The sequence below is a fragment of the Cervus canadensis genome, chromosome 21, assembly GCF_019320065.1.
Source record: "Cervus canadensis isolate Bull #8, Minnesota chromosome 21, ASM1932006v1, whole genome shotgun sequence".
Taxonomy (NCBI): Eukaryota; Metazoa; Chordata; class Mammalia; order Artiodactyla; family Cervidae; genus Cervus; species Cervus canadensis.
In genome coordinates, this window is record NC_057406.1 from 45,169,645 (window position 1) to 45,190,159 (window position 20,515).

The 20,515-nt window shown below is 38.9% G+C and overlaps 1 protein-coding gene across 1 annotated transcript in view; it reads left to right on the forward strand.

Moving 5' to 3' along the window:
- CFAP54 (cilia and flagella associated protein 54) overlaps positions 1 to 20,515 on the forward strand; it is a 291,046-nt gene that overhangs the window by 241,278 nt on the left and 29,253 nt on the right. The window contains exons 65-66 of the mRNA XM_043440645.1: positions 15,037 to 15,143; positions 18,049 to 18,190. Coding sequence (XP_043296580.1) covers positions 15,037 to 15,143; positions 18,049 to 18,190 — 249 coding nt within the window. The remainder of the gene's footprint in view (positions 1 to 15,036; positions 15,144 to 18,048; positions 18,191 to 20,515) is intronic.

Here is a 20,515-nt window from a genome sequence, read left to right on the forward strand (position 1 = left end):
TGAGCGACTAAGCACACATGCTCATCTTTTTAACCAATCAGTGTATTTGTAGCTGAAGTGCCCCTTTTGACACTTTATATTGCTTATCTGTGCATTTTTTCTTGGTTATTGTCAGCAGAGATTTCTCATTAATTAATTTTATTTCATTAATCCTATATATCTTTCTTCTACTTTTTTTTAATGTGTGTCTGTATTTTCTTTTCCTAACTGACTTCTTGAGATATATGTTTAGCTCAGTATTTAGTCCTTCCTTAATCTATGCATTTAAGGCTATCAGTTTCTCTCTAAATTTTGCTTTGGCTTCATCCTAAAATTTTTATTGTAGTATTGTCATTATCTTTCAGTAAAAAATAACTTTTTAAATTTCCAATATGATTTCTTCTTTGACTTACAAGTCATTTCAATATGTTTCTGAAATTACAAACTATATGAAGCTTTTCTAGTTATCTTTTGTTATTTATTCCTCAATTATTTTGTTCTGTGTTAATAAAAAATATTCTATATGATTGACATTTGTTGAAACTTGCTTTTTCACCAGGAAATGTTTACTGTGTAAATATTCCATTACTTTTAAAAAGAATGTGCTCTCCTCAGTTGTTGAGGCAGTGTTGATATATGTGCAATAGGTGTTTGTGTAGTCTTACTCAGGTATTCTGCATCCTTACTGACTTTTCTATTTTTGTTTGGCTTATTTTTTTAAATCAAGAACTGTTGACCCTTGAACAACATAGGAGTCAGGGTGCTGGCCTTCTACACAGATGAAAAATCTATGTGTAACTTTACAGTTGGCTTTCCACATCCACATTTGTGGATTCAGCCAACCATGGGTTGTGTATAATAGTATAATAGTACATATTTATTGAAAAAAATTCTCATAAAGTAGGACCTGTACAATTCAAACCTATGTGTTCAAGAGATTTTACCATTTAATTCTGTCACTGAGATTGTTGTTGTTTTGGTTTTTTCTTGTAGTTCTGTCAAATTTTGTTATATATAATTGGAGGCTTTGTTCTTAGGTACAATCAGATTGACAAGTTTGTGACTTCTTGGCGATTTCAGTATTTTGTCATTTTGAAGTGACTTCTGGCCTTTTCATAAGAATGCCTTTTCCCTCATAAAGTCTGCCTTGTTTGATATTACTAGAGGAAAATGACTTTCTCATGGTTATTATTTTCACAATTTCTTTTTCCAGGCTTTTGCTTTCAACCCTTTTGTGTCCTTGTGTTTTAGTTGTATTTTTAAATAAAAATATATGCTTGGATATCTTAAAATGCAGTCTGACAACATTGTATTTTGACTAGCAAAGTTAATCCAGTCACACTTAATATAAATGCTACTGTATTTGTTTTGAAATCTGCCATATTATTTTAAACTTTTACTTCTCTCAGTTTTCTGTCTTTCTCTCATTTGGGGGATTGGTTATTTTTCTCATTCGTTTTTACTCTCTGAATTTTGAAATTATGCTTTTGCTGTGCTTTCAGTGGTTATGCCTCAGGACAACATACATACTTACCAATTTTAAAGTCAATGAATAATGTCTTTATTCCTGTAATGACTTATATTATTGTACATTTTCTTTTTAGCAACCAAGATAATTTTTTTTATTTTATACAAGAGTTATTTTCCTTTAGAATTTTCTATATATTCAACATTTGCTTTGCTTTCTATTCCCTCTCGCATTTTAGACTTTCCATTTAGGATCACTTCTTTCTGTTGAAGTATATATTTTGAAATTTCTTTTGGTGAGCATCTTCTGGAGGCAAACACTCTCAATTTTTGTTTGCCTGACAAATATCATTGTTTTACATTATCTAGGAAATAAATTTTTATGGAGTAGAGAATTTAAGCTTGGAAATTATTCTCTTTTAGTACATTGAAAATGTTACTTTCTCATTTCCAGTGTTGCTGTTGAGAGTCAAATTGCTGTTGCTTTAAAAAAATATTCTGACTTCTTTGATGAACCACTTTGGAGGCTGTCTTTGCACAGTTTTTACTAGGAATGGTCTTCTTTTTGCTTATTTTGCTTTTGTTAGTGTAGTGGTTAAGAATACAGGTTGAAGGGCCCTCAGAATGGGGCAGATCAAACTCCTGTTTTGAATCCCAGTTCTGTTGTTATACTTAGTAATTTTGTGACCTTTGGTAGATGAGTTAAGTTTTCTGTATCATGACCCCAGAGATAACTGTGTAAACGTGTTAGTCACTCAGTTGTGTCTAACTCTTTGCGATCCCATTGACTGTAGACCACCAGGCTCCTCTGTCCATGGAATTCTCCCGCCAAGAATACTGGAGTGGGTTGCCATTCCCTTCTCCAGGGGATCTTCCTGACCCAGGGATGGAACCTGTGTCTCTTATATCTCCTGCATTGGCAGGCGGGTTCTTTACCATCTGAGCTACCAAGGAAGCCCTAATTGTGTAAATGTAACCTAAATAGTAGTTGTTATTTATTATTATGTGATTTTAACATTATTACACTATTTTAAAGTTTAATAACTTCGAATACACATGTAATACACTTGGTAAGCATCATTTTTAAAACACCTTTTAAGGTGTACCAGCAATATTTCCCTAGAGATACTTCAGGTGCCAATGTTGTGTAGAAAAGAGAGTAAAATCTGAGTAACCAGCAAAACTGAAGTGCATAGCAAACAGGAGAACAAACTTAATTCCTCTCTGAATCCTGGTTAAAAACTTGTATCACAAGCATGACTCATTTTAATGTCTATTATCTCCAATTCTGAATCTTTATCCATGTCTGTGTTCTTACATGTGTATAGATATTTGCAATAGGGCTAATGGGGGCAGGAGGAGAGGCGGGCAAGTATTCGGGAGCAGTTCAGTATCAGTGCCTGAACTCTTTGGAGATGGAACAGTGATTCCAATTCTGGGAGAGTCTTGAAGAGGGGTCAAGCTTTGAAAAATGGGCCAATTGGTCACTATCACCTTTTGCAGAGGAACCTTCCACTATAGCATTCCTTTGATTTCTGCTGTCTCTAAGAAGGGCCTCGGGCTCTTTCCCATGAAAGATTTCCCATATATTTTTGCCCTGTTCAGCACTTTTTATCTTTATTTATTTATTTATTTATTTTGCCTCCTGCAATGGACTGCTCCTGCAGTTCCCAGCTCTTGAGTGCTGTGCCCTCTAGCAGTGCCTCTGTTAGCTTCTGCTGCTCCTTGACTCATGTGCCCTGTGTCAGATGGTGAAACCTCCAGAGCCCACCCTTCCTTTACTCTCAAGCACAGCTTCTCCCAACAGCCCCTCCATTCGGCTTCTCTCGGCTGGCAACCTAGGGCTAACTCCGGATCTGTTATATATTCCTCCTACCCGTACGAAAAAGAGAAACTTTAACACCTCACTTCCCAGAAACATTTAAAGCTGTTTCTCATATTTTGAAAGTGCTCACCTTCCCACCCTTTCCATGTTAAATACTTGCCAGATATTCCATATGCATTTTAAAATAAAAAATCTGTGGTCTCTTTTGGGGGAATTTAGTGCAGTAGTTTTCAAATCACCATTCCAAGAATCCTCATGGGTCATGGAGTCAATGTAGTGGGTCACGAGTAGTATTTTTTTTTAAGAAATTAAATATAAGAAGGCAATATCAGAATGCACTACATACAGTAAGTGGAAGTGTTTTCTGAAACATTTGTTTCAGGATAGATTCTGTTAAAAAGAGCATTTCTAGATCGACGTTCAGCATTCTGAAGAATTTGTTTACTGGCTGACAAGAGAACCAACAGAGTGATAAAAGAGGATATCCACTCAGAAAGGCTTTGGAAACAGAAGGATGACATCGTTGGGAGACAGATTGTTTATCCCAACAGTTAGTTTTAAAAAATGAGGAACAAAGCATAAAGTTCATTTCACAAGGCCACAGAAATATCACATCCCTATCAGTCTAGGGCAGGATGATCTGGGGGAGTTAATGCTCAGACTGCATCTGTGACTGATAATTAGAATAACAAGGTTTCATGCATCAGCAATCACATCTGACAATTAGCATGGACCCATGAACTGGTGTCAGACAGAGATTAGAAGTGGAGCACCAACTAACAAATTCTAATTTAAACAGGTTGCTTGAGTAATTTTCGTAAGCCACAAGCAAAGACACAGAACACACAGTTTTCCTTTCTTAGTTCAGGGACATTTTTTTCCACATTTGACAATAAGTATGTATGTATTGGGCCATGATAAAAGATGCAGTGGCTGCCATAAATCTCAGCTACACAATCAGGAAATACTGATTTGGGAGAGCTAGATGTTCTCAAACCTAAGAGTCTATTTTTTCAGAAGACAATGCTGACATTTGTTTGATGATTTAAATATTATATGTGAGCATTCATCTATTCATTATATTAAACCTTCAGTATAGAGTTTAACGTTGGAAAAACTGGGTGAAGCTTATGAAACCCCACGAGATGATACAGGTATTCTACTTCGTTAACTTCACAACAACTCTATAGGATAGGTACAGTTGTCCCTCAGTATCCACAAGGGATTGGTTCAGAAGCCCCTCAGATATCCACCAAAATCCAGAGATGTCCAGTCCCTTATATAAAATGGCAGAAATGTGTACTAAGTAGCTTCAGTCATGTCTGACTCTTTGCAACACTATGGACGGTACCCCAGCAGGCTCCTCTGTCCCTGGGATTCTGCAGATAAGAATACTGGAGTGGGTTGCCATGCCCTTTTCCAGGAGATCTTCCCAACCCAGGGATCAAACCCACACTTCTTATGTCTCCTGCATTGGCAAGCAGGTTCTTTACCACTGGTGACACCTGGGAAGCCCCATAAAATGGCATAGCATTTGCACATACACTCTGCACATCCTTCTGTATACTTTAAATCATCTCCCATTGCTTATAAAACCTAATATGATGTAAATGTTATGTAGATAGTTGCTGGAACATGGCAAATTCAAATTTTGGTTTTTGAAACTTCCAGAATTTTTAAAACTATTTTTGATTCGCAAGTTGTTGGATCCATGGATGCAGAAACCCTGGATCCAAAAGGCTGAGAATTGTTATTAGCTGCATTTTACAAAAGAGGAAACTGAGACACAGTATGGAGGAAGACTAGTTGGCAAGCAGTCAGAATTGGAGAGTCTGTCCCTAAGTCTGCGCTCCTAGGCATGGTGTTACACTGAATCCTCAGATGACAATCCTGGATGCGGCACGTCCAGACTCTAGGCAGGATGGTAATGGAAATTAATGTCTGACTAAGGGCTTGAAGGTTTCCAGGGACTCAAAGGATCATTGAATAACAGTGTAAGTTACCATAATTTAATTCACCTACTCAATCCACTTCAGTTTATTTACTACACTGAATCAGAAATGCCAGTAGGAACTAAGGTGCCAGTGACATAAAAGTAGAAGTCTGGGGACTGAGGATTTGGAGATAAAATTTTTAGATAATTCAGAAGGCCAAATATTTCCATGCCATGATACTTTAAATTGATAACGGGAAAACTTTAACTTCTTAAGTATAGGGGTTATAAATTATACTATCCTATTTAACAGAATTACCTTTAGTAGAATATAATAGACCCATACATGTTATTCATTGAAACTTCTTTACAAGCAAAACATCTTTTGAACCATTTCAGTGTCTCCTAAGGACAATTACTGAAGAGACTGCCAGAGCCTATCGTTCTAATGAACCTCCCAGACACTGGCATTAAAAAGAGTTGTGAAGAATGACTGATTTATACAGAAGACTACAGCTTAGCCTTAAGGAGATAGAACCATGACCAAAGGTTTGATGGTCCAAGTTTGCCTCAAAATTACACTTTAGGGCCTTTAGCTTTAACACACCTCATATTCTTGCTATTTTTAGCATCCAGGGTAACCAGTAGGATGCCTATTTGAGGTTCAGAATGAGACTGAAGTTATGTTTGTAACTTGATCAGGCTTAAGGAATGCAACCCAGAGCAAGCAGTGCAGGGGAGGGGCAATAAAGCTTCTGTGGCTGGTCCTTCCTTTTGGCCTGAGACCTAAGTTGGAGGGATGCAAACGACTGCCGGGGGTATTGTGTTGAAGCCAGCTGCACAGCCCAAGGCATGTTCTTCAGAGGCCACAGAAGTGGTAGGCAGACAAGCATGATCAAGTTAAGCTTGCCAGACTCCATCTGGCAAGTGAAAACACAGATTTGTACAGAGCTAAAATAGTTCTTGGAGATAAGTTTATTCAGAGGCCCAACAAGTCTGGGAACAAGAAACATGGAGCTAGTGCTCTTTTCTGGAGGTTTTTATACCCCTAAGAAGAGCAAGACACTATTTCAGGGTCCCAAACAAACAGGCTATGCATTCAAGATAAGCTGAGGCCTAGCTTGATAGTAAAGGATGAGTTAGGATTCCTGGGAAAACTAACAAGTCTTAGTAAAAGCAGAAGCTCAGTGTTATTAACTTGGATGTTAGGAGTGCTATAACTAAGATCATACAGATGCCCAGGACCTCCCCTGAGGTCTTCTAGATTCTGGGACTTGTTGGCTAAGTGATTAACTAGAGTCAGTCCTGCATATGAGGCCCAAGATTACCTCTAGCTTCTGGGAACTGGGGAAGACAAAAGTTGGATAAGTGAGGCAGGAACTGGCATCTGATAGTCCCTGGTCCTTGCAGAGTGTGGTCAGGAACCAATACCACCAGCACCCCTGGAAGCTCATTAGAAATGCAGAATCTTGAACCTCACTTTAGACCCACTGAATCAGAGTATGCATTTTAATTGCACGTTCTAAAATGTATGCACTTTCAAGTTTGAGAAACACTGGTCTAGACTGGTGCTACCAATGCACTTATACTCTAATGATCACTCTCCAAGAAGTATTCTATTGCCAATTCATATAGTGGGCTTCACAGGTAACCTCTGATTTTTTTTGGTCCCACCCAAGTTAAATATCAGAACTGAAAGGAAACTAGAATACCTAAGCAACATTCTCATTTTACAGATGAGAAACAAAATTCCATAGGGGTAAAATAACCAATGTCACAACTCATTAGTGACAAAAAATAAGAATGCAAACCTAGGTCTTTTCATTTTGAATATTAATTTCTACATAAAATGTGTATAACTAACTGCTTACTAATTAATAAAGCATTTATTGAATACATACTGTGTGCCAAGCATTTTGTTGGGTGATTAAGATATCAAGATGAGGAAATTACAAATCAGCTCGAGCTAATGGAAGTGGAAAGTAGATTCTTCTTTCACTGTTCCTGGGCTGTAAGGACAAGACAATTTTTTTAAAAAGTGAAGTATAATTGATTTCTAATATTATATTAGTTTCAGCATAATGATTTCATATTTTTATACATCACAAAATAATCACCATGAAAAGTCTAGTTACCATCTGTCACCATACAAAGTTGTTACAATATGATTGACTATATTTCCTATGTTGTATATTATATCCCTGTGACTTATTTATTTTGTAACTGAAAGTTTGTAGCTGTTAATTTCCTTCAACTATTTCACTCATCCCCCAACCCCTCTCTCCTCTGAGGACCAAAAGTTTATTCTCTGTATCTATGAATCTGTTTCTGTTTTGTTATATTTCATCATGTTTTTTAGATTCCACATATAAATGAAATCTTGTCGTATTTGTCTTTCTCCATCTGACTTATTTCACTTAGCATAATACCCTCTAGGTCTATCCATGTTGTCCCAAATGGCAAGATCTCAGTATTTTTATGGCTGAGAAATATATAATTTTCATTGGCATATATATATATATTTAATTTTGAATTAGTGTTTTTTGCAGAGGTGGGATTGTTGGATCCTATGGTAGATCCCTCTTTAATTAAATTTTTTTTTCCTGTAGTGGCTGTACCAGTTTACATTTCTACCAGCAGTGCTTCAGAACTCCCTTTTCTCCACATCCTCACAACACTTGCTGTTTGTTGTCTTTTTTATGATAGCTACCCCTTTAGGTGTGAGGTGATATCTCTCTGTGGTTTCGATTTGCATTTCCCTCATAATTTTTGACGCTGAGCAGTTTATCACGTGCCTGTTGACCATCAATGTGTCTTCTTTGGAAGAATGTCTGATGTCCTTTCAGATGTCCAGTTTTTAACCAGTTTTGCTAATTTGTTGCTTTTTTTTTGAGGTTGAGTTGCCTGAGTTCTTTGTATAGTTTGAATACTAATGTCTTACCGGATATATAATTTGCCAGATTCAAAAAAATATTGCTAAGGCCAATATCAAAGGGCATATTACCTATGTTTTCTTCTAGAAGCTTTATGGTTTCAGGTCTTACATTTAAGTCTTTAATCCACTTGAGTTTGAGTTTATTTGTATATAAACTGGACTATTTGAGTAGTCCAGTTTAATTCTTTTGCATGTAGTTGTCCAGTTTTCTGAGCACCATTTATTGAAGAAGTAGTCTTTTTCCCATTGTATATCTTTGCCTTCTGTTGTAGATTAATTAACTGTATAGGTGTGGGTTTATTTCTGGGCTCTCTATTCTGTGCCATTGATCTAGGTGTCTGTTTTTGTGCCAGTACCATTCTGTGTTGATTGATATAGCTTTGTAGTAGGATTTGAAATCAGGGAGTATGATATCTCCAGCTTTGTTCTTATTTATCAAGATTCAGTTCAGTTGCTCATTCGTGTCCAGCTCTTTGCAGTCCCATGGACTGCAGCACGCTAGGCTTTCCTGTGCATCACCAACTCCCAAAGGCTACTCAAACTCATGTCCATCACGTTGGTGATGCTATCCAACCATCTCATCCCCTGTCATCCCCCTCTTCTCCTGCCTTCAATCTTTCCCAGCATCAGGGTCTTTTCCAGTGAGTCAGTTCTTTGCATCAGGTGGCCAGAGTATTGGAGTTTCAGCTTCAGCATCAGTCCTTCCAATGAATATTCAGGACTGATTTCCTTTAGGATGGACTGGTTGGATCTCCTTTCAGTCCAAGGGACTCTCAAGACTATTCTCCAACACCACAGTTCAAAATCATCATTTCTTCGACACTCAGCTTTCTTTATAGTCCAACTGTCACATCTATACATGACTACTGGAAAAACCATAGCTTTGACTAGATGGACCTTTGTTGGTAAAGTTATGTCTCTGCTTTTTAATATGCTATCTAGGTTGGTCATAGCTTTTCTTCCAAGGAGCAAGTGTCTTTTAATTTCATGGCTGTAGTCACCATCTGCAGTGATTTTGGAGCCCCCAAAGAATAAAATCTTTCACTCTTTCCATTGTTTCCCCATTTGTCCTAGTTCTGTGAGAAATTCCATTTGTATTTCAATAGAGATTACATTGAATCTGTAGGTTGTCTTGGGTAATATGGTTATTTTAACAGTTTTAATTCTTCCAGTTCATGAACACAGTTTCTCTCTCCATTTGTTTCTGTTGTTTTCAGTTTCTTTTTATCAATGTCGTATAGTTTTCTGAGTACAGGTCTTTCTTTTACCTCCTTGGTTAGATCTATTCCTAGGTATTTAATTCTTTTTGATGAAATTGTAAATGGGATTCTTTGCTCCTTCTGATAGCTCATTGTTAGTGTATAGAGATGCAACATATTTCTGTATATTAATTTTGTATTCTGAAACTTCATCGAACTTCATTTATATTAGTTCTAATAGTTTTTCTTGTGGTGTGTTTAGGATTTCTATATATAGTATCATGTCATCTTCAGACAGTGACAGTTTTACTTCTTTCTTTAAAATTTGGATACCATTTATCTTTTTTTCTTGTCTGATTGCTATGCCTAGGACTTCAAACACTATATTAAATAAAAGTGGTCACAGTGGGCATTCTTGTCTTACTCCTGGAGTTAGAGAAAAAGCATGATGTTGGTTTTAAGTTTGTCATATATGGCTTTTATTATGTTGTTGAGGTATGTTCTCTTTTATACTCATGCTGTTGAAATTTTTTTTTCATCATAAATGGATGTTGAATTTGTCAGAAACTTTTTGTGCATCTATTGAGATAATCATGTAATTTTTATTCTTCAATCTGTTAATGTGGTGCATGACATTGATTGATTTGCAGATACTGAGTCATCTTGCATCCTGAGATAAATCTCAGTTGATCATGATGTATACACAAGACAATTTTAAATATAATATCCCTCAGTGTTTGTAAAAAATCACATCACTTTTTTTTTTCATTGAAATAGTCTTTTCAGAAGTGAATAAGGAAGCATTGGAAAATTTTTCATGGGTGTATTACCTCCTGAAAAATCCAGTCCTGGGTATGCAAGGTGATATAACTTATCCCTGAGGGTAAAGACAAATTGGGAATAGAACTAAGCACTATTCTCAACTGAAAACTAAGTGGATTAGATGAGGACAAGCTGGGGGATCAGATGGGAAGCTGGTTTGGGATTAGCAGCAGATCTAAGAGAATATGGAAAGTGAGGTATCCAGGTCAGGTAAGGAGCCAGGGATGATCATGGGGTACAAATGACAACAATAATGCTCTAAATACTGCTTAAAGTAATTCACATTTACTCAGTCCTCCCACTGATCCATTGGATGAAGAGTACCATATCTTCTACTTTACAAATGAGAACACAGAGGCATAATGTTTTAATAATTTTCCCAAGATCACACAGCCAGTAAGTGGTGGAGGCAAACCCAGGCACCCTGGCTCCAGAGCTCAGGCTCACAACAACTCTGTGAGTTTAGTGCTTTATTATTTAATTACAGCCCTATTTTATTCAAGTTAATTTTGACTTCAGGCTTTTATACTTTGAATCCAATTATCTATGCCAGTCTTCAGTTAAGTTCAGTTAAGGAAGGCTTTTAAAGTGTGTTGCAAAACCATTGACAAGTATCAGTTTTAGGAGGGAGAGCGTCATTTTCATAATCAGGAGTTAAATATAAAGCATGACTTCTATTTAAAATTTTCAACTTTTGAAATTTGATTTCAAATTTGGAATTTGATTAGTTCTTAGCAGATTAATGGAAATTTCAGAAAGAATAAAGATACTAACATGTACCAGGTATATGACTGAGCTGCTTGCTATGCACCTGAAACTATCACACCATTGTTCTTCAGCTATACTCCAATATAAAATAAAAAGTTAAAAGAAAAAAAATGTATCAGATGCTGTAAGCACTGCTAAAAAAGTACAAGGTATGACTCTCGTCCTCAGAGATTTTATATGCTAGCCTGGGAGTCAAGGTTAACAAACACAGACTAAGAGCAAACACCATGAAGCACTGTGAGATCTTGAGCTCGTCTCTCTGGGATTCATTTCATTTTCCTTCCAGAAACGTTTCGTCAAATTTTCCAAAGTTTGAAAAGTCAAATATTTTTAATGAGTAAAAAAGAACAATTCTCTGTCTAGCTCTCCTTCTCCCTGAATCTCTCTCCTTAGATGTAATTGCCTCAAACTCTTTCAACTGTTTCTGTTTGGTTGTTTTTCTTTCTTCCATTTAACTAAATTATGTGCCCAGGTGATGATTTCTCAAGTGATCAGCCTTACACGCTCTTCTCTGCACATTCTCCTAACTGAGTTCTGTCACAATTCTTAAACCATAGTCAGTGTTTAGATTATGACCATGTAAATATCACTCACTGCTGAGCCAAATAAGGTACTATTTCCTTTCTTGTCTTCTTTCCTGCAGGGGGCGGGGGGTGGGGGGGGGGTGCGGAAACCACCTCACTTTTGTTTCACTTAGTATTCTCTGTATTTGAGAATCTCTTATTCTTCCTAAGGCTTCAGATAACTATACAGTCCTTCTCCATGTGGACAAACTCATCAGCTTGTCTCTTAGTTCCTTTTTTCTTTCCTTCAGAGACATGCTTCAAACTGGACCAATTACTTTCATGACTCAGATATCATCTTCAGAGCCCATTCTCCATCCTCCTAATAATTCCTTCCTCTCTGAGTTGGATTCCCTCACTCCCATGTTCCTCTCTGTCTTGGCTTGCTCTCTCATGTTAAATGAACACATCTTCCATCTTCCCGAGAAAGAGTGTGCTGGAGGTTCTGGTAATTCAGAGCTCACCAGACTCCACAAATTGCATCCATGGAAGGTTCTAGTAAAGAATAAAGCATGGCAAGTTGAAGAAAGCACAGATAACCATTAGAGAGACTCAGGTACCCCAGAGGAGCTGCCTGGTTCCTCTCTCAGTTACTTGGGACACACGCTATCTATGGGTCATGAACCACTGAAATATGGTGAGATAATGTTGGCTTCAAGAAAGCTTTTGTCTTACTTGGGTGAAATCTTTCATAAGTCTCTGATCATGTAATCAAAGCCAGACTGTGGGGTCAGACTCAATGAGAGAAGTGATGATAACAATAGACTCCAGATATAAGTAATTAACATGTGTATTTTCTACAAAACAAACAAACAAACAAACAAAAAAACGCTGGTAAGCTGGCACAGGCAGCCTCCTGGGTGTGTTTCACACCCCAAAACAGAGCCATGTTAATTACTTGCTAGTACATTCCATTCAGCTTTGGTCAAGGAATAATTCCATGATTTCAGTCCTCTGAGATGATTACTAAGGTGGCGATGGATTGACATTATTCCTGAACCTACATAGGAAGTAAAGAGACCTTATATACCTGACAAAAGGTCATCATTTTAATACTTAATTCACTGTTGTCTTGGCATAGAATTCTAGGTTGAAAACTATTTTCCCTCAAAATGTAGGAGGCACTCACTTCTCATTGTCTCTGGGAATTCTGCTTTGCTGTTCAGAGTTCTGTTCCCATTCTGATTCCAAGTTGTTTATTTGTGATGTCTTTCCTCTGCAGACTCTGGGGATCCCCCTCTGTCCCCTGTGTTGTGAAGTTGCATGGTGCTCCTTGGTGTGGGTATTGTTCTGGATCCTTAGGGTGCCTCTTTCAGTATATGAAGTTTATTCTTCAGTTCATGTAGATTTGTTTCTTAGATAATTTGCTCCCTCTAATGATCTCTGCACTTTTTGGAATTTCTGTTATTCAGATATTGAGCCTCTCATCTTCCCCCACTCCCCGCCATTTATGTTTTTAAATTTAGGTTTATTTGGGGGGAGATATATTTAACTTTATATTTCAGTAATCTTTTATTGATTAGTTGTTATGACCATTTTTTTTTTTAATTTAAGAGTGCTTATTCTCTGTTCCATTTTAATGGCATTGTGTTATTTTGTAGATGCAACATTGGCCTTTTTCTGTCTGAGGGTATTAATTATGGTTTCATTGACACTTTCTTCTGCTCTCTGTCCTGTATCTGATTCTCCAAGTCCCTTTCTTACATTATTTCTAGTCTCTACCTTTCATTTCATGTCTAGTGACCCTTGGCTGTTCACTCATGTTTGAGAAAATGAGAATCATATTTAGTCAGGCTTATGGACTTTTGGCCTCACTGCAGTGTAACTGAGCTGGCAGTTTCACTGGAGGATCCTGAAGTTAGTATCTGAAGTTCTCTTCATCTGGTAAATTTTCCCCAAGAGGATCTTTTAGATTCCTGCTTGGTTTTCTGCACCCTGGGTAGGGGCTAGAGTGGAATAAAGGGATGCCTCTTGTTCAGAATACAGACTTTCACTTATCAGTGTTTTCAATTCAGCATTTCATTCCTGGACTAATGTCCTTCCTGAGCATAGATCTTCTTTTTCTAAAATTTTTTATTGGAGGATAATTGATTTACAATATTGTGTTGGTTTCTGCCCTACATCAACATGAATCAGCCATAAGTATACACATCTCTCCCCTCTCTTGAACCTCCCTCCCACCCCGTTCCACCCCTCCAGGCTGTCGCAGAGAGCCTGATTTGAGCTCCCTGAATCGCAGAGCAAACTCCTCCTGGCTATCTGTTTTACATACGGTAATTTGTATGCTACAGTGCTACTCTCAGTTCCCCACCCTCTCCTTCCCCCACTGTGTCCACAACTGTGTTCTCTATGTCTGCATCTCATAGATCTTCTTTGATGTAACCTCAACAGAGAGAGGAGTGAAAGAAGTTCGCGGGCGTAGAAGAGGCAGAGAAGGCGGAAGGGAGCCTCCTGGTTGCAAGGGCTCAGAGCAGGGCTGGGAGGGAGGTTGTTCCTGAGGCCATTGAGGCTCTTGATCACGCTTGCCCTCGGCAGCCGCGCTGAGGCCGGGTGGGACGCCGCCTTTCCCCTCTGCTGACCCAGCCATGCTCTTCAGGTGCTTTCACAGCGTTGCTTCCATCTCTCGTCGGCTTCATTTGCTCTTTTGCTTCTGTCTTTGTGAATTTCTGCCTTTAAGAAATTTTTATTCTTAATTCTTATTGGGAGACTGCAGGATCTTAGCTTCCTGACCCCTCATAGGGATCGAACCTGTGCCACCTGGGGTAGGAGTGCAGAATTCTAACCACTGGACTGCCAGGGAGTTTCCCACATCCCTCTACTCTCACTTTAGTTTGACTTGAGAGGAACCAGAGATAAATGAGTGCACTTAATTAGTCAATTTTGATCATCACTCTGGGGCGCAGCTTTCTCACATCTAAAATGAAAGACTTAGAGCGGACCACCTCTAAGTTTCTCTGAATCTCAAATTCTGTGAATTCATTATAAAGAGGTGCCGTAGAGTGTAGGACTGACTCTGAGAACTGTCAAGAGTTCAAACATTTGGTAAATTACTAAAGCATGAGTCATCAGGTGAAGTTTCATCTCAGAGGTAGGGGCTGAAAAGTTGTGTGTGGATTGCATGCACAGAGAGAATAAGAAGGAACTCGCCTGAGTGCACAAAAGTAGTCAAGACCACGGATGGGGAAGGGGCGTATTGAGAAGGAGCAGGAAACCAAGTTGGGTATTCACCACGTATACATTAGAACTTGTTGCAGGGGACCTTCAAAGGCTAAAATTTAAACTTAACTGCAGGAAGAAGTGTCAGTCTTCAAAAATAATATAGTCTTAGTTCCAACTAGCATTTATTTTCATCTCATAACCTTTGCACAATCCTTATTCATATCATTTCTCTTTAAAGTGGATTGGGGGGAAAAGCCTCATTTTTTCTCTTTCAAAGAAAAGCATTTTAAAGTATAATGACATTGTTTTGAGAACCAATGCTGTAGTTTTTGAGGTGGAGTGTCATTTTGATGTCACATTTGAGATGTTTTTTCATTTTCTTACAGGTTTTATTGTTGTATGCATATAATATGAAGCCCCTGAATATTTCTGATGTTGCATCTACTGCTTGCAACAGTGTGTATGTAGGCTCTTTCTGGGTTCCACTCAAAAGGCAAGTAAAGATGGATTATCTGCAATTCTAACCCTCTTTGCTGATATTTTCATAAGGTTGGCTGTCTCAGTAATATACAAGGTAAATCCAGGAGAACTTTTGGAAGACATTTTTGGAAGAATCTTCCGTTTACTTAGAGAAGTATGATATTGCAGTGGTTAGGAGCATGAGCTCTGACTTCAGTCTGCTTTGGTTCACATGCCAGTGGCCTTCCCTATCCCAGTATCCTTGACCAGGCTACTTAACCTCTGTGTGCCTCAGTCTCCTATCAATAAAATAGGGATAATAATAGGACCTGGAGTATTTTGGATATTTTGTTGGAGTATTGTCCTAGTATTGATGGCTCAGAAGGTAAAGAATTCACCTGCAATGTGGGAGACCTGGGTTTGATCCCTGGGTTGGGAAGATCCCCTGGAGGAGGGCATGGCAGCCCACTCTAGTATCCTAGCCTGGAGAATCCTCATGGACAGAGGAGCCTGGCAGGCTGCAGTCCATGGGGTCCCAGAGAGTCAGACATGACTGAGCAACTCAGCACAGCAAATTATTGGAGTAACAGTTCCTAGTACTTCATGAACAGATCACAGAGAGTATAAAGATATTGTCTGTACTATATTTTGCCTGTAGTTTAGGGCGTGTTTTAAAAATAACTTAATGTGACTCTGTATTAAGTTGTAATTAAGCCCAAACTCCATCCCCATCCTGGCCTCATCCTTCCCTCTCTGCCCAGTCCTATATGTTGGCCAATCCTATCTGTTCCCCCATCAAAAGTCTCTGCATCAACCACACTGTTTACCTACCTCTTCATCCAACAGTGAATGGAGACTCTTAACTTTCACTCATGCCTGGGTTCTGTCTTCTGATTTTACCCTATTCAATTCCTTGTTTGTTTTCAGTGTTTTTCTTTGCTTAGTTAATTTAGTTGTGATTCCACTATTTGTTACTCTTGTGACCCAAGCCCTAACCCATTCCATTTTCTCATTTCTGAGATGGAAATAATACTTTGCCTACCTTTGGGGGTTATTGTTGGGATCAAGACAGACAGTATATGCATATGCATTGCATGCATGTATAATATATGCATATACTTTGCAAAACCAAAAGCACCAGGCAAATGTCAAGTCTCTTCACGGCCTCCTGCACCTGTCGGCCTCAGCTCTTTCCCCTGTTCGGCACCTACTAAGTGCTCAGTGAACAGAGACTTGGTGCTTCTCCGTCCTTCCGAGGAGAGTCTGGTTCCTGCTCCCTGATTTCCATTTGGAAGGACTTCCTGGCCTCACCATGAAAGGGAATAAAACAAGAGATGTTTTAAGAGCTGGCATACTTTGAATTATTCAGTCAACTTTCTTTTCCTGTTTTAGGTTTTTTCAGTGAAATGGCAGAAAATGTTAGACATAAGACTATACTGGCACCACTAAGCCACAACATTGGGAAGTCATGCTCCTACCTTTGTTGTTGTTCAGTCACTGAGTCATGCCCAATTCTGCTCTTACCTTGTACATCCAAAATGTAGCAGGATTTATTTTTCAGAACCGCTTGATGAAAAAGATTATAATTTCTGCAGAACAGAATGTAATGAAACTGACAGGATTCTTTTTTTTTTTTTTTTTAACTACAAAACAGTCTTGATTTTGGTGTGTTTATGATCAACAGTAGGGTGACTAAAGTTAGGGACACCCCTCTGTCACTGAGGCTCTTATCGGGGAAGGTACCTGACAAATGTTCATCGGATCCATCCTTTGGTGATACAGTAAAAATAGACTATTTCTCTCACCCAGGGTGGAGTTCCTTGTGTTCCTATGAGGGTCAAGATAAGGGCAATCTATAGGGAGTTGCTCTCGTTAACCATCCTTTAGAAGGCAAAGTAAGAGGATGGTGTGGAAAACTGGAGAAATGATGTTCCTGCATTTGTTCCTGATGTCATTTTGGTTTTTTGCATCATCAACTTCTTTTACATGAAAATTTCCCTCCATCCCTGGATAGAGACCTGTGGCTCCATGCACATTTATGCACGCACCTGTTCTCTGCACGCCTGGATCCCAGAGTCCCTGGGAGCCCTGCAGGTGGCTGCTTGCCTCCTTTCACTGTTTCAGTGCTTTTCCAGCTTCTGACCTCAATGACCAGTTAACCCCTGCCTTTGCACCTCCACAAGTCACTGGACTGTGACTCCAGATGCTTTCTGGCCTCAGTGTAGTTACCACTTTGTCCTCTGCCCTGATCCTTGGCTTTTGCTCTTCCTTCTTTCTCGACTCTTCTCCCGAACCCCGCCTCCCCACACAGTGCTCGTCACTGTGCGGGCTCCTCGACTGGTCTCTTAGAGCCGTGGCTGACGGGTCCTAATCCTTAGCTTCAGACCAGCCCGCCAGTCGGAGGTGGTACCGAGTTTAAGCAGAGTGGATCTTTTGTCACTACCTGGTGTTTCTTTGCCCGCGTAGATATTTATTTCCTTTATTTTCATCTTAAGCATCATTTTGGCTGTCTACATTTCTTTTCTCACCATGCCTCTGTGCTTGTGCTGCTGTGCTTAGTCATATCCATCTCCTTGCAACCCCATGGACCATAGCCCGCCAGGTTCCTCTGTCCATGGGATTTTCCAGGCAAGAATACTGGAGTGGTTGCCATTTCCTCCTCCAGGGAATCTCTAGTATGCCTTTGCCAGTTTATAAATCTGACTGGATGTATAACTAAATCATAAACATTATACAGATGAGAATCACATCTCTTGGCTCATGTCTCTTGAATGAAGGAATAATTGAATGAATGATGTTTGGTGGGGTGGGGAGGGGGTGCCAGAAATCTAAGTGTTAAATAACTAAGGATTTATTTTACACATATTATTGGTTCTGGGAATAAATGAATGCCTTTCTTAACTTTTCAAATAAAATGCATATGTATTTGTTATTTTTAGAGTTATTTCAGTTCATGAGAAACTATCTAATCTTGCACAAATTGCTGAGATATCATTGCCAACAACTCCTAAAGTTACTTCAAATGAAAATTTACGTGAAGTAGAGGAAACAGAAGAGCAATCAGTTGATGCAGAAATGGAAGTAAGTTAATGGAAAATTATGTTGCAGGATGGATGTCATTATCCATAATCATTTAAATTATTTTTTACTTTGTCAGGGCAGAACTAAACGTAGATAACTAAACGTTATCTATGTAACTAAACGTAGATCATGTGGTTCTTCTGGCCTTTACTTTCTCTACTTAGAGAACCAAATATGACCCAACTTTTGGACACATAAGTAATGTTTTCCTCAAAGCTCTTCTAATACTAAGAATCAGATGGTAATGAAAACAGAGCCCACCTAGAGAAGTTATTCAGATATCACCATGGCTCCTAAGAAACAATGCTCTGTAGCTTTATAGTGTTACTTTTAATTTTTCACTCTAATATTTGAGCATTTTTATTATGCAAATAATATGTGAAGAAAAATGAGAAAATATAGATAAACATATATCTTTCAGACTTTTTCTGCACATCTGTATTTTTCTAACCAGAAAAAAGGCATATTATATTAACGTTATAGTGTGTTATTCATCTGATTACAGAGTTGAGTGGTTTTGTGATGACTGATGTTCATGTTTTGGAGGAAAGGGTTATTTCTCTTCTATTCCTTATGTATTCTAAACCTGTTGAGAAATGCAACATGGAAAACGGATACTGTATATGGAGACGTCAAAACCTCAGCACCGTTGCTGATAAAACTGATTAGCAAACATGGCATTGAATCTATGGCCAAATAAGCTTATTACCATTCCACCCCTGAATTAGCCAGACTTGCCCACCTAGTCACACAGTTATCTAGCATACTTTTGTGACCATAGGATTTCCACCACTCCCCTCCTGCCCCAGAAGGCTGACCACATGGAGAAGCAGAGGATAATAGTCCTGTAGGCAGGGTGCCTCCAAAAATGTAAGCAAAGATTACCTTGATGGGTCTGAGCCTAGCATACTCTGTTGCTTTTCTCAGACTCATCAATCAGATAAGTGACTCTGCTCTTCTGGCTAGGTCTGAAAGAAGCTCCAAGTGTCCTTCCTTCTCAGGAGTGGAGTGGAAGTTCCTCATCCTCTATGGAAAAATGAGAGAAGCAGAGAATGTGTGTCCTCCCCTAACCACTTGCTCTTTGAATTTCCATTTGTACATTCATCCAGTTCCTTGAGATATATGTTCCCTAGTTACTGCAGCAAATTTTTTTGAAAAAAAAATCAAATAGTTGGACAAGGTTTAAAATGAAAAGGGACAGTCTCCTGCCCACCTGTCCACAACCTGCGGTCCTGCAAGCAGTCCACTTGCAACTCTTTCAGTCGTTCCTTTTGTTATTTAGTTCCAAGTCTATAAATAATTTGCAGAATCAGTTGCGAAAAACAAGGCAACCAACACAACTTCAAATCCAAGTGAGTCCACCGGGCTCTGTGGCTCCTGACACCAGCCTCCAGGCTGGCAGAGCGTCCATTCTCTGGAGCATCTCCAGGCACTGGGCTGTGGCGAAGGAAGGGAACACATCATAGCCTGGCTCTGCACGTTTGCATTGTGTCACTTCCTCTCACATGTCTTTGGATGAATAGTCACAAGCCATGCCAACAATTCTGCTACCAACTTGGCAAGAGGAAAGCCAGAAAAGCTGACGAATAATGCTAATGAGAGCCCAAAACAATTAGTTTTCTCCCTTGATGTACCAATTTCACACAGTATCTGTTGATTTTACCATGATGTGTAAGGACTTGAATCCCTGCTACTTCTCAGCTGTTCTTTTCCCCTTCCTTTCTAAATGCGGTTATATCACAGGATTTAATTAAGCCAGCATTCAGTGTTTACGTTATTATAACCCTTTGAACAGCGCTCACAGTTTAGAGGGTACTGTGGTTATTTTCCTTTCCTGTAGAAGGTTTGATTTTTCCTCTCTCTGTCTTTTTTCTTAGCTTCTCTCTGATCATTACATGAGATCTGTCATGTTCATCCATAAATTTTCTTACCCAAGCATAAATGCTTATGTCTCAACTCTCCTTTCCCTTCCTGGAGGCCCCTCTCTGACTCTGGGTAAGGGCTGGTCACCCCCAATGCCGGCAGCACAGCTCTAATCCTGGGACCTCCCTCTGCTGCTTTTCTGTTTGCATTCCCTGCCACTTGGGTCCCATATATGTTTTACTTCTCTGTTAGCTTTTAGGATCTTCCCTTTATTTTTGAACTGCTGAATCTTTTTTTTAATCACTTTTTGCTAGTTTGATATTTAATTGGTTATCAACAAGAAAACATTTTTAATTCTTAAAGAGTATTATTGGCATGGGCTCACTTGGTTGTCTTATTTACCTCATCTTCACACCAGTTACGGGAAAGTGCAGAATCTAGCAGCTCTCCTGATCTTCGGGA